Source organism: Heteronotia binoei, chromosome 15, assembly GCF_032191835.1.
Source record: "Heteronotia binoei isolate CCM8104 ecotype False Entrance Well chromosome 15, APGP_CSIRO_Hbin_v1, whole genome shotgun sequence".
Taxonomy (NCBI): domain Eukaryota; kingdom Metazoa; phylum Chordata; class Lepidosauria; order Squamata; family Gekkonidae; genus Heteronotia; species Heteronotia binoei.
The window spans coordinates 2,817,056-2,829,473 of record NC_083237.1 but is presented as its reverse complement, the minus strand read 5'-3'; the positions used below and the strand labels follow the sequence as shown (position 1 = coordinate 2,829,473).

At 51.4% G+C, this 12,418-nt stretch overlaps 1 protein-coding gene across 1 annotated transcript in view; it reads right to left on the bottom strand.

The window, feature by feature from the left end:
* The window catches only part of ACAP1 (ArfGAP with coiled-coil, ankyrin repeat and PH domains 1), a 42,326-nt gene that overhangs the window by 3,405 nt on the left and 26,503 nt on the right, over positions 1-12,418 (bottom strand). The window contains exons 14-21 of the mRNA XM_060255936.1: positions 11,507-11,718; positions 11,310-11,379; positions 8,208-8,302; positions 7,206-7,375; positions 5,892-5,924; positions 4,541-4,728; positions 4,307-4,416; positions 2,075-2,185 (exon numbers count right to left, since the gene is read on the bottom strand). Coding sequence (XP_060111919.1) covers positions 2,075-2,185; positions 4,307-4,416; positions 4,541-4,728; positions 5,892-5,924; positions 7,206-7,375; positions 8,208-8,302; positions 11,310-11,379; positions 11,507-11,718 — 989 coding nt within the window. The remainder of the gene's footprint in view (positions 1-2,074; positions 2,186-4,306; positions 4,417-4,540; positions 4,729-5,891; positions 5,925-7,205; positions 7,376-8,207; positions 8,303-11,309; positions 11,380-11,506; positions 11,719-12,418) is intronic.

Here is a 12,418-nt window from a genome sequence, read left to right as displayed (position 1 = left end):
GGTTCTCCCGGATAAGAGTCTGCACACTTCACCACCGCACAAAACTGGCACTCTCCTCCAATTTCAAGCTGACCATGTTCTGCATGGCATCTTTTATCTTTGCCTCCTGAGTTCCTTCTTGGCCACAGTCCTCCCCACTTCAGACCAGGACGTAAGGACACTAGGATCTCTGTTCCTGGTTGCATCTGAGGAAGGGACCTTTGGCTCTTGAAAGCTCCTATCCCCAAAATCTTGGTGTTTTCTAAGGCACCAATGGATTCGAATCTGAACATAAGAGAAGCCATGTTGGATCAGGCCAATGGCCCATCCAGTCCAACACTCTGTGTCACATAAGAACATAAGAGAAGCCATGTTGGATCAGGCCAGTGGCCCATCCAGTCCAACACTCTGTGTCACATAAGAACATAAGAGAAGCCATGTTAGATCAGGCCAATGGCCCATCCAGTCCAACACTCTGTGTCACATAAGAACATAAGAGAAGCCATGTTGAATCAGGCCAATGACCCATCCAGTCCAACACTCTGTGTCACATAAGAACATAAGAGAAGCCATGTTAGATCAGGCCAATGGCCCATCCAGTCCAACACTCTGTGTCACATAAGAACATAAGAGAAGCCATGTTAGATCAGGCCAATGGCCCATCCATTCCAACACTCTGTGTCACATAAGAACATAAGAGAAGCCATGTTGGATCAGGCCAATGGCCCCTCCTTTCCAACACTCTGTGTCACATAAGAACATAAGAGAAGCCATGTTGGATCAGGCCAACGGCCCATCCAGTCCAACACTCTGTGTCACATAAGAACATAAGAGAAGCCCTGTTGGATCAGGCCAACGGCCCATCCAGTCCAAGACTGTGTGTCACATAAGAACATAAGAGAAGCCCTGTTGGATCAGGCCAATGGCCCATCCAGGCCAACACTCTGTGTCACATAAGAACAGAAGAGAAGCCCTGTTGGATCAGGCCAATGGCCTCTCCAGTCCAACACTCTGTGTCACAGAAGAACATAAGAGAAGGCATGTTGGATCAGACCAGTGGCCCATCCAGTCCAAGTCTGTGTCACATAAGAGAAACCATGTTGGATCAGGCCAATGGCCCATCCAGTCCAACACTCTGGGTCACATAAGAACATAAGAGAAGCCCTGTTGGATCAGGCCAACGGCCCATCCAGTCCAACACTCTGTGTCACATAAGAACATAAGAGAAGCCATGTTGGATCAGGCCAATGGCCCATCCAGTCCATCACTCTGTGTCACATAAAAACATAAGAGAAGCCATGCTTGATAAGGCCAATGGCCCATCCAGTCCAACACTCTGTGTCACATAGTGGCCAAAAAACAAGGTGCCATCAAAAGGTCCACCAGCAGGGCCAGCACACTAGAAGCCCTCCCGCTGTTCCCTCCTCCCCCCTCTCCCAAGCACCAAGAATACAGAGCATCACATGCCCCAGACAGAGAGGATGATGAAGATATTGGATTTATATCCTGCCCTCCACTCCAAAGAGTCTCAGAGCGGCTCACAACCTCCTTTCCCTTCCTCCCCCACAACAGACACCCTGTAAGGTGGGTGGGGCTGAGAGAGCTCTGCCAAAAGGTGCCCTTTCAAGGACAACCTCTGCCAGAGCTATGGCTCACCCAAGGCCATTCCAGCAGGTGCCAGTGGAGGAGTGGGGAATCAAACCTGGTTCTCCCAGATAAGAGAGCTCTGGCTGACCCAAGGCCATTCCAGCAGCTGCAAGTGGAGGAGTGGGGAATCAAACCCGGTTCTCCCAGATAAGAGAGCTCTGGCTGACCCAAGGCCATTCCAGCAGCTGTAAGTGAAGGAGTGGGGAATCAAACCCGGTTCTCCCAGATAAGAGTCTGCACTTAACCACTACACCACCTGGCTCTTTTACTGGAAACTAACAGAGCTATCCTCTCTGAAGCCCTCTCCCTCGGAGAAAGGGGACAGGGTGAGACCCACCACACACACACACACACACACAGGACTTTGGGGTGTCCAGCAGAGTTGTGGGGACCTTTGGGGATCAGGAGTAGATAGTAAGATGGGGCAAAAGGGGGGAATCTCTCTTACAATGTCACGATGTCCGCATTGGCCGACTCGATGGCGATGGAGAGCGGATCCTTCCCTTCCTCATCGACCGCACTCATGTTGGCGCCACGTTTGAGGAACAAGCAGGCCAGCCTAGGCGAGGGGAGAGAAACAGGCCCCTAAGCAGCTGCTTTCATACAAGCCCAGAAACCCGCCCCCAGAAAGAGCCACGCCTTCCTTCTCTGGACAACAGCCCTGCGAGGCGGGATCAGCACTGAGGGGAGGGGCTTGCAGTGAGGGGAGGGGCTTGCAGAGGGGAGATTTCTGGGGCACAGCTCCACCCCCCAAGCGCTCTCAGGCCGGGCAATAAAACTCAGCCTTGCCTACCTCACAGGATTGCCGTGAGGAGAACATGGAGAAAGCAGGAGGCCATCTGAAATTTCTCCAGGACGGCCACTACAATTGTATTCCACAATTTCCCTGACTTTCCTTGATAGCAGCAACCCTGTTCTCAGAGGAAGTGCAGGACAGAAGAAGATTTATACACCGCCCTTCTCTCTGAATTAGAGTCTCAGAGCGGCTTACAATCTCCTTTATCTCCTTCCCCCACAACAGACACCCTGTGAGGTGGGTGGGGCTGAGAGGGCTCTCACAGCAGCTGCCCTTTCAAGGACAGAGTCTCAGAGCAGCTCACAATCTTCTTTCCCTTCCTCCCGCACAACAGACACCCTGTGAGGTGGGTGGGGCTGAGAGAGCTCTGACAGAAGCTGCCCTTTCAAGGACAACTCCTGCGATAGCTACGGCTGACCCAAGGCCATTCCAGCAGCTGCAAGGGGAGGAATGGGGAATCAAACCCGGTTCTCCAAGATAAGATCCGCACACTAAACCACTACACCAAACTGGATCGAATTAAACTAACCACACTAGCAGCTGGGTCACACCAGACCTCCAAGACTGAAATCCCCCTGGCTCTTCACTCCTCCTCCATCAGTTGACTAAAATCCAGAAGGACCCCAGGATGGCTTCGCACCAGCCATGCTGATGAGCGCACAGAAGCTCTGGTCTTGCAAAGAGCTCTGCCTTGCTCGAGCAACTCAGGTTCTGCACAGCTGCATCAAGGGCAGCTAGCTCCCCATGAGCTGACCCAACGAAGAAGACAAGGCCAGCCAACAAACCAGAACCCAGCACAACTGAGCCCTAATTCCACACTGCCAGTTTTCTAAGTGCCCTGGATGGCCCCGGCTAGCCTGATCTCATCAGATTTTGGATGCTAAGCAGGATTAGCCCTTGTTGGTAAACAGAAGGTCCCAGGTTCAATCCCCGGCATCTCCAACTAAAAAGGGTCCAGGCAAATAGGTGTGAAAAACCTCCGCTGGAGACCCTGGAGAGCCGCTGCCAGTCTGAGTAGACAAGGCTGACTTGGATGGACCAAGGTGGGGTCTGATTCACTAGAAGGCAGCTTTGTATGTTCATATTAGGGGAGGGACGATGGCTGAGTGGTAGAGCATCTGCTTGGTAAGCAGAAGGTCCCAGGTTCAATCCTCGGCATCTCCAACTCAAAAGGGTCCAGGCAAATAGGTGTGAAAAACCTCAGCTGGAGACCCTGGAGAGCCACTGCTGGTCAGGGGAGGGATGGTGGCTGAGTGGCTCTCCAGTGGTAGAGCATCTGCTTGGTAAGCAGAAGGTCCCAGGTTTCAATCCCCAGCATCTCCAACTAAAAAAGGGTCCAGGCAAGTAGGTGTGAAAAACCTCAGCTTGAGACCCTGGAGAGCAGGGGAGGGGCTGTGGCTCAGGGGTAGAGCATCTGCTTGGTAAGCAGAAGGTCCCAGGTTCAATCCCGATATCTCCAACTAAAAGGGTCCAGGCAAATAGGCATGAAAAACCTCAGCTGGAGACCCTGGAGAGCAGGGGAGGGGCTGTGGCTCAGTGGTAGAGCATCTGCTTGGTAAGCGGAAGGTCCCAGGTTCAATCCCCGGCATCTCCAACTAAAAAAGGGTCCAGGCAAGTAGGCGTGAAAAACCTCAGCTTGAGACCCTGGAGAGCCGCTGCCAGTCTGAGTAGGCAATACTGACTTTGATGGACCCGGGGGGGGGTCTGATTCAGTAGAAGGCAGCTTCATATGTACACTGATGTAGGCAATGGGAAACCACCTCTGAACGTCTCTTGCTTTGAAAACCCTACATAAGTCGGCTTTTCTGCCACCAGTTTTACACTTGCATTGGTCTGCCTTGACAGTGAGAGCGAAAACAGAGCTAGCTCCAAGAACGGACGTACCCCGTGTGGCCCAAGATGGTGGCGTGGTGGAGGGGGCCCCGGCCCCTGCAGTCGGCCTGGTTGACGCTGGCTCCATTCTGCAGCAAGAATTCACAGGCCAAGAGGGAATTCTGGGGGAGCAGAGGGTTTCAAAAAGGCAGATGGGTGTCTGAGAGAGTTTGAAGCTGCCAGCATGTTCTGTATCCCACCCCGCCCCCGGTCTGTCCCTCAGTCACGTTAGACCAGCAGGCTTACCGCCGACACGGCCTGTAGCAGAGGTGTGCGGCTCTCGTGAGCCACGTTGACCCAGTTGACGTCAGCGCCATGGGCCAGGGCATCTGCCATCGTGGGCAAGCTGGGGGGCGAAGCAGCTGCACGGTACAGCAGGGGTCCTGGGTGCAAACTGTGCAAGTCTTCTCCAGATGCCACGCTCTCCCGTGGCCCTTAAAGACAAGCAAGAGTCAAACTAGGCAGACACAAGCCACAAGAATACATCTATAAGATGTTCATCTACATAACTAAGGTTGCTTGTGCTAAGAGACCAAGTCCTATGAGGAAAGGCTGAAGAAGCTGGGTATGTTTAGCCTGGTGAGGAGACAATTGAGAGGTGACAGGATCACCATCTTCAAGTACTTGAAGGGCTGTCATAAAGAGGATGGTGCGGAATTGTTTTCTGTTGCCCCAGAAAGTCGGACCAGAACCAATGGGTTGAAATTAAATCAAAAGAGTTTCTGACTCAACGTTAGGAAGAACTTCCTGACCGTTAGAGCGGTTCCTCAGTGGAACAGGCTTCCTTGGGAGGTGGTGGGCTCTCCTTCCTTGGAGGTTTTTCAACAGAGGCTCGATGGCCATCTGACAGCAATGAAGATCCTGTGAACTGAGGGGGAGGTGTTTGTGAGTTTCCTGCACTCTGCAAGGGGTTGGACTATATGACCCTGGAGGTCCCTTCCAACTCTATGATTCTAGGAGGGAGAATTTCCTGTCTGTTAGAGCGATTCCTCAGTGGAACAGGCTTCCTCGGGAGGTGGTGGGCTCTCTTTCCTTGGAGGTTTTTAAACAGAGGCTAAATGGTCATCTGACAGCAATGAAGATCCTGTGAATTTAGGGGGAGGCGTTTGTGAGTTTTCTGCCTTGTGCAGTGGGTTGGACTAGATGACCCTGGAGGTCCCTTCCAACTCTAGGATTCTATGATTCTGATAGAGCAGTTCCTCAGTGGAACAGGCTTCTTCCTCGGGAGGTGGTGGGCTCTTCTTCCTTGGAGGTTTTTAAGCAGAGGCTAGATGGCCATCTGACAGCAATGCTGATTCTGTGAAATTAGGCAGTTCATGAGAAGGAGGACAAGACACGTGTATGGAGGGGGGAGGTGTTTGTGAATTTCCTGCATTGTGCAGGGGGTTGGACTAGATGGCCCTGGAGGTCCCTTCCAACTGTATGATTCTAAGAATACATCTACATTCTGGAGCTGGCCCATCACACCGGGATCTGGGGCTAGCCCATCTCACCATGAAATCCACCCTCGAATGTGGCAACTGAGGCTCAAAGGATCCACCCTCTCCATCACACACATGCTCCCAAGGAGGAAAGGCACCCCTACAAAATGCCATACCTGCTGCAGGAGACAGATTGCCTGGACTGGTCCCTGCAGAAAAGGACAAAGAAGAACATAAGGAGAGCCCCAAAGGACTGGGGAGGAGCTGTGATGGCTCAGTGGTACAGCCTCTGCTTGGCATGCGGAGGGTCCCAGGTTCAGTCCCCGGCATCTCCCCTTAGAAGGACCAGGCAGGAGGTGATGGGAAAGACCTCTGCCTCAGACCCTGGAGACTAAAGGAGAAGGGCTATGGCTCAGTGGCAGAGCCTCTGCTTGGCATGCAGAAGGTCCCAGGTTCAGTCCCCGGCATCTCCCCTTAGAAGGACCAGGCAGGAGGTGATGGGAAAGACCTCTGTCTCAGACCCAGGAGACTAAAGGAGAAGGGCTGTGGCTCAGTGGCAGAGCCTCTGCTTGGCATGCAGAAGGTCCCAGGTTCAGTCCCCGGCATCTCCCCTTAGAAGGACCAGGCAGGAGGTGATGGGAAAGACCTCTGTCTCAGACCCTGGAGACTAAAGGAGAAGGGCTATGGCTCAGTGGCAGAGCATCTGCCTGGCATGTAGAAGGTCTCAGGTTCAATCCCCAGCATCTCCCCTTAGAAGGACCAGGCAGGAGGTGATGGGAAAGACCTCTGTCTCAGACCCTGGAGACTAAAGGAGAAGGGCAGTGGCTCAGTGGCAGAGCATCTGCCTGGTATGCAGAAGGTCCCAGGTTCAATCCCCAGCATCTCCAGTTAAAGGACCAGGCAGGAGGTGATGGGAAAGAAAGAAGAAAGAAGAGATTGGATTTATACCCCGCCCTTCACTCGGAGTCTCAGACCGACTTACGATCTCCTTTTCCTTCCACAGACACCCTGTGAGGTAGGCGGAGCTAAGAGAACAGAGCTGTGAGAATGGTGACCGACCTAAGGTCACTCCAGCAGCTGCATATGGAGGAGTGGGGAATCGAACTCGGTTCTCCCAGATAAGAATCCGCACACTTCACCACTACACCAAACTCTTGAGGGTCTGATTCAGGAACAGGCAGCTTCAAGGCTTCAAGGCTTTGTGCGTTATTGTGTTCATCAGAGCAAACATACGCCTCCAGAAAGCCCAGTCTGTCCCCACCCTAATATTTTGTATTCTGTGGTATACTGTCCCTGAACAGGGAGGCTCCATGCAGTTTTTCACAGCTAACAGGCCGGTTAATGGATGGATTTTTCCAGCCCATCTGAACAAGGGGCTGCCATCAGCGCAGTAGCAAATTCTTCTCCTCCTCCTTCTCCTTTCCTCCCCACAAATTCATCTCAAAATCCTCCCTGCCTTGAGGGGAAAAAATGAGAGGATCTCACTGTACCTGTACTCCCCCGAGCCAGACGTGGAGGTTTTGGTTTCAAGAATGGTTTGGGGGGCTTCTCGGGCCCACGCCCATCCCCACCCCGACTCAGCCGCCCCCGAATCTCGGGGAATTTGGTGGTGAATTTTTTTTCCACGTATTTGGCCCTGATCCAGGCCTCTTTCTCTGACCTGGGGAGGGGGGGAGAAGCACAAAAGCAAAGGTGTTTTTATAAAAAGGTGAATTCTGCACAAGCTCAGAAGCACCCTGCTGATATTTCACATAGGACTGAATTCCAGCATTGGTAAGAGGGGAAAGCCCCAATGCTGCATGCGGAGACCCCCCACCCACCCCCACTAGTAGCTAGAATGAAAAGGAGATCTGCACAGGTGATATGGGTGTCTCACAGGGGCCATCTAGAGGACTGAACAGGCAACTGCCGCACAGCGCCACCTACTGGACAGGTATGAAAACTGCACTTTCCTCATACATCTAACACAGAGGGGGCCAAACTTTGTTAACATAGAAGCCATATAGCAGCGGTGGCCAACGGCTGGGGCCAATGGCTGGGGCTGATGGGAGTTGTAGGCAAAGAAAACATCTGGAGAGCTACCTTTGGCCATCCCTGCCATATAGAATAAACGTCAGATGTTTGAGAGCCACAAAACAGGAAGGAAGGAAGGAAGGAAGGAAGGAAGGAAGGAAGGAAGGAAGGAAGGAAGGAAGGAAGGAAGGAAGGAAGGAAGGAAGGAAGGAAGGAAGGAAGATGGGAAAGAGATGAGTGGAAAGAAGGCAACTTCAACTTTAAATGCATTCTCCAAGCTGCAGGCTGGTTTAGAGAAGTGATTTAAAGAGACAGGTCAGTGGGGGCTTCAAGAGCAACACAGTATGTGTGAAAGAGTCAGAGTTTGGCCACCCCTGATCTAACAAAAAAGCACTTTCATGTTATGCTGGTACACAAAATCCTCTTTCACCGGAGAGTGCGGAAAGATTTTGGGTGCTTTTGGGGAAAGAGCTTCTCACCGAGAGCCACCAGAGTGGGGGCGTTTGATGTTCATCTCCTCGACCCGCGCTTCGTAGATCTGGTTGATGATGCGATTTCCCAATTCACACATCAGCTGCGATGGAGAAAGGGGGCGGGGGGGAGTGAGTTTCAGCATTACCCTCCTCAAACTTCCACCCTTCCACATGTGCATGAATCCAGAATTCCAGTGGGAGGACTTACACTACCCTCTCCCTTCTAGCCGGTACTACAAATAATATTTATTTACTTTTGTTAATTTCTAGTCCGCCCTATCCCGCAAGCGAGCTCCAGGCAGATTACAACAAACTTAAGCAATAACCAATAAGCAATAAATATTAAAAGTAATCTAAGCAGTTAAAACAAAACTACTCCTTTTCAGATGGAAGACAACTAATCAGGCCCACAAACACAGCTGGAACTGATGATCCGATAGGCCCGATAGACGATGGAATGCTGTGGTAAGGACGCCAGACTTGATGTACTCTGGGCGTTCACTGCCTCATTCGAAGGCCTGGCTGAGCAGCTCCATTTTACAGGCCCTACCAAAAGGTAGTAAATCTGGGAGGGCCTTAATCGCCAATGGAAGCATGTTCCAACAGGCCGGAACCAGGGCAGAAAAAGTTCTGGCTCTAGTTGAGGCAAGATGGACGTCCTTCAGGCTGGGGACAATCAGCAGATGGTGATTAAATGAATGTCATGTTCTTCAGAACAAATATGGTTAATAGTTGGTTAATACTCTACTGGTTAATAATAGTTAATACTCTAGACTCTCACAATTCTAATTCTACAGATTTATTTACTTTATTTCCCTCCCACTTTTTTCCCCCAGTGGAGACCCAAAACAGTGTGTGTGGCTGGCCCAAGGTCACCCAGCAAGATTCCCTGGCACTATTGTGGATTTGAACCTGGGTCTCCCAGATCCTAGTCTGACGCACTAATAATTCCACCACAAGGGCTCTGAGAACATAATTCCCATTTAACGGATCTGCAGCCCAAACGTCCAAGACAATGTCTTGGTACCTTCCAGGCAGGGAGGGAGAGGGGCGTGTGGCCCTTTTTGTATGCCCAGGGAATGCTGCTCACCACTTCAGAGTCAGGAGGTGATTTTTCTCCAGGCCAGTTTGGCCAGGGATCCTGGAGGGGGGGTTTGCCATCTTCTGGGTGTGGAGCAGGGATCACCAGAGGTGCAGTGGAAGGAGTTGTTTGTAAATTTCCTGCATGATGCAGGGGGTTGGACTAGATGACCCTGGAGGTCCTGCCATCTCTTATGATTCTATAAGAGAACAGCCCTGAAGCTGCCTTCTACCAAGACAAGTGTTGGGCCCTCTCATAAGAACATAAGAGAAGCCAGGTTGGATCAGGCCAATGGCCCATCCAGTCCAACACTCTGTCACACAGTAGCCAAAATATATATACACTGTGGCTAATAGCCACTGATGGACCTCTGCTCCATATTTTTATCTAACCCCCTCTTGAAACTTTCTATGCTTGTAGCCGCCACCACCTCCTGTGGCAGTGAATTCCACATGTTAATCACCCTTTGGGTGAAGAAGGACTTCCTTTTATCCGTTTTAACCCGACTGCTCAGCAATTTCATCGAATGCCCACGAGTTCTCGTATTGTGAGAAAGGGAGAAAAGTCCTTCTTTCTCTACTTTCTCCATCCCATGCATAATCTTGTAAACCTCTCTCATGTCACCCCGCAGTCGACGTTTCTCCAAGCTAAAGAGCCCCAAGCGTTTTAACCTTTCTTCATAGGGAAAGTGTTCCAACCCTTTAATCATTCTAGTTGCTCTTTTCTGCACTTTTTCCAATGCTATAATATCTTTTTTGAGGTGTGGTGACCAGAATTGTACACACTCTGCACTGCTTTCCTCTGACTGGCAGGATGGAGGTCCTGGATGCAGAAAGGTCTCATTCGGCCCCTAGCACTTGAAATATTTTAATGGGAGATGACAATCGACGACAATCAACAATGGAACCTTTTGAGTGCAAACAAGGTGTTCCGTCCTTCGAGCGATAGCTCTGAACCAAAGAGCAGAAGGTGCCAGCTTGAACCCCAGTGCCCCCAAGATACAGGATCTGTGCCCTCCACTGCTGGAAAGGATCCTTCTCTGCCGCTGACAGGCAAAGAAGGATTCCATGTTCCCTGTGGCTCAGCTGGAGACTGCCGATTTCATGCATGCTATTGCCGAGAGCACGTAACAACATAAGAGAAGCCATGTTGGATCAGGCCAAAGGCCCATCCAGTCCAACACTCTGCGTCATATAAGAACATGAAGCCATGTTGGATCAAGCCAGTGGCCCATCCAGTCCAACACTCTGCGTCATATAAGAACATGAAGCCATGTTGGATCAAGCCAGTGGCCCATCCAGTCCAACACTCTGTGTCACATAAGAACATAAGAGAAGCCATGTTGGATCAGGCCAAAGGCCCATCCAGTCCAACACTCTGCGTCATATAAGAACATGAAGCCATGTTGGATCAAGCCAGTGGCCCATCCAGTCCAACACTCTGTGTCACATAAGAACATAAGAGAAGCCCTGTTGGATCAGGCCAATGGCCCATCCAGTCCAACACTCTATGTCACACAGTGGCCAAAAAACCCAGGTGCCATCAGGAGGTCCACCAGTGGGGCCAGGACACTAGAAGCCCTCCCACTGCACCTCCCCAAAGAATACAGAGCATCACTTGCCCCAGACAGAGAGTTCCAACAATACGCTGTAGCTAAGAGCCACTGAAGCCATGTTGGATCAGGCCAATGGCCCCTCCAGTCCAACACTCTGTGTCACACAGTGGCCAATATATGTGTGTGTGTGTGTATATACACACACACATACATACATACACACACACACACATATATATTGTGGCTAATAGGCACTGATTGACCTCTGCTCCATATGTTTATCCAACCCTCTTTTGAAGCTGTCTATGCTTGCACCTGCCACCACCTCTTCATAGGGAGTGTTCCAACCCTTTAATCATTCTAGATACCATTTTCTGCACACTTTCCAAAGCTATATCTTTTTTTGATGTGCGGCGACCAGAATTGTACACAGTATTCCAAATGTCACCACACTTCTGCCTGTCCACGTTACCTTCACAAGCTCAGGTTCCCAAGAGTCCAGGGTTAGTGACCGCACTTTGGAGAAATGCACACCGAGACTCCTGTGGAGGAGAGAGAGAGTGAGACAGGACACAGGGAAAAAGAGAGGGGCCAAGAAAGCTGTGGGGTGTGGAGGGTGCATCCTGCACCTCAGCCCCCCCCTCCCTCCAAACACGGACGCCGGCTCACCTGTGGATGCCCGAGCACTCAATGCACAGCGTGATTCCCAGGTTGATGCTGGCCCATTCGGGCGCAGGCTCCCGGCAATCGCAGCACTGGGCGTTGCCCTCCAGCCGCTGGACCTGATCCACCACGTGCTTGTCTGTGCCCCCCCGCAGCCGCCGGCCCATGGGGGACTGCAGTTTGCCCACACAGAGGGACGCGGCTCGTTCCAGGGGCTGCTGGGAGAAACAGCAGAGACCTCGCTGCATTCTACCGCTGTAACAAACGGGCGAATGCAGAAATCTAACAGAAGGCGTGCGATTCCACATCTGAGAATCCCTGTTTTCATTGGCTTTTTTAAATGACGTTCCGAGTCCTTTTTGAGCAATGGGAAGAAAGCTTCAAAAAAAGACATAAAGGGACACCTGAAGCTGCCTTGCACTCATGACTGCTGTGTGGGAGCAGGCCAAGTAGGCGAGCACCTAGAGCACCACCTGGCCCAACGCAGCCTGTGTTCCTTGCAGCCTGCCTTCCTCAATGGAAAGCAGGTTCCATGAGCACAGACGCTGCCCACCTGGTTTTGCGTTCCCCGTTCTCCAGGTCTGTTACTGACCAGGGAAACGTGAAATTGGATGCCACCTGAGCAGCGCACGTCTTGGAGCCCAGCAGCGATAAATTAACCAATTGTAAAGGCAAAAGAAGAGCCAATCACAGTTTCTAAAAATTGGCTCCTGTCGAAGTTGTATGTTGCCACTTATCCTTCCTACTCTACTTTAAGAGAGCCCTGGGGTGGGAGCCCTAGCTCAGTGGTAGAGCATCTTTCTCGCATGCCCAAGGTCTTGTCCCTGACACCTCCAGCTAAAAGGATCAAGTAGAAATGGTCACATGAAGGTCTGATTCGTTACCCAGCAATTTCATTGAGTGCCCACGAGTTCTCGT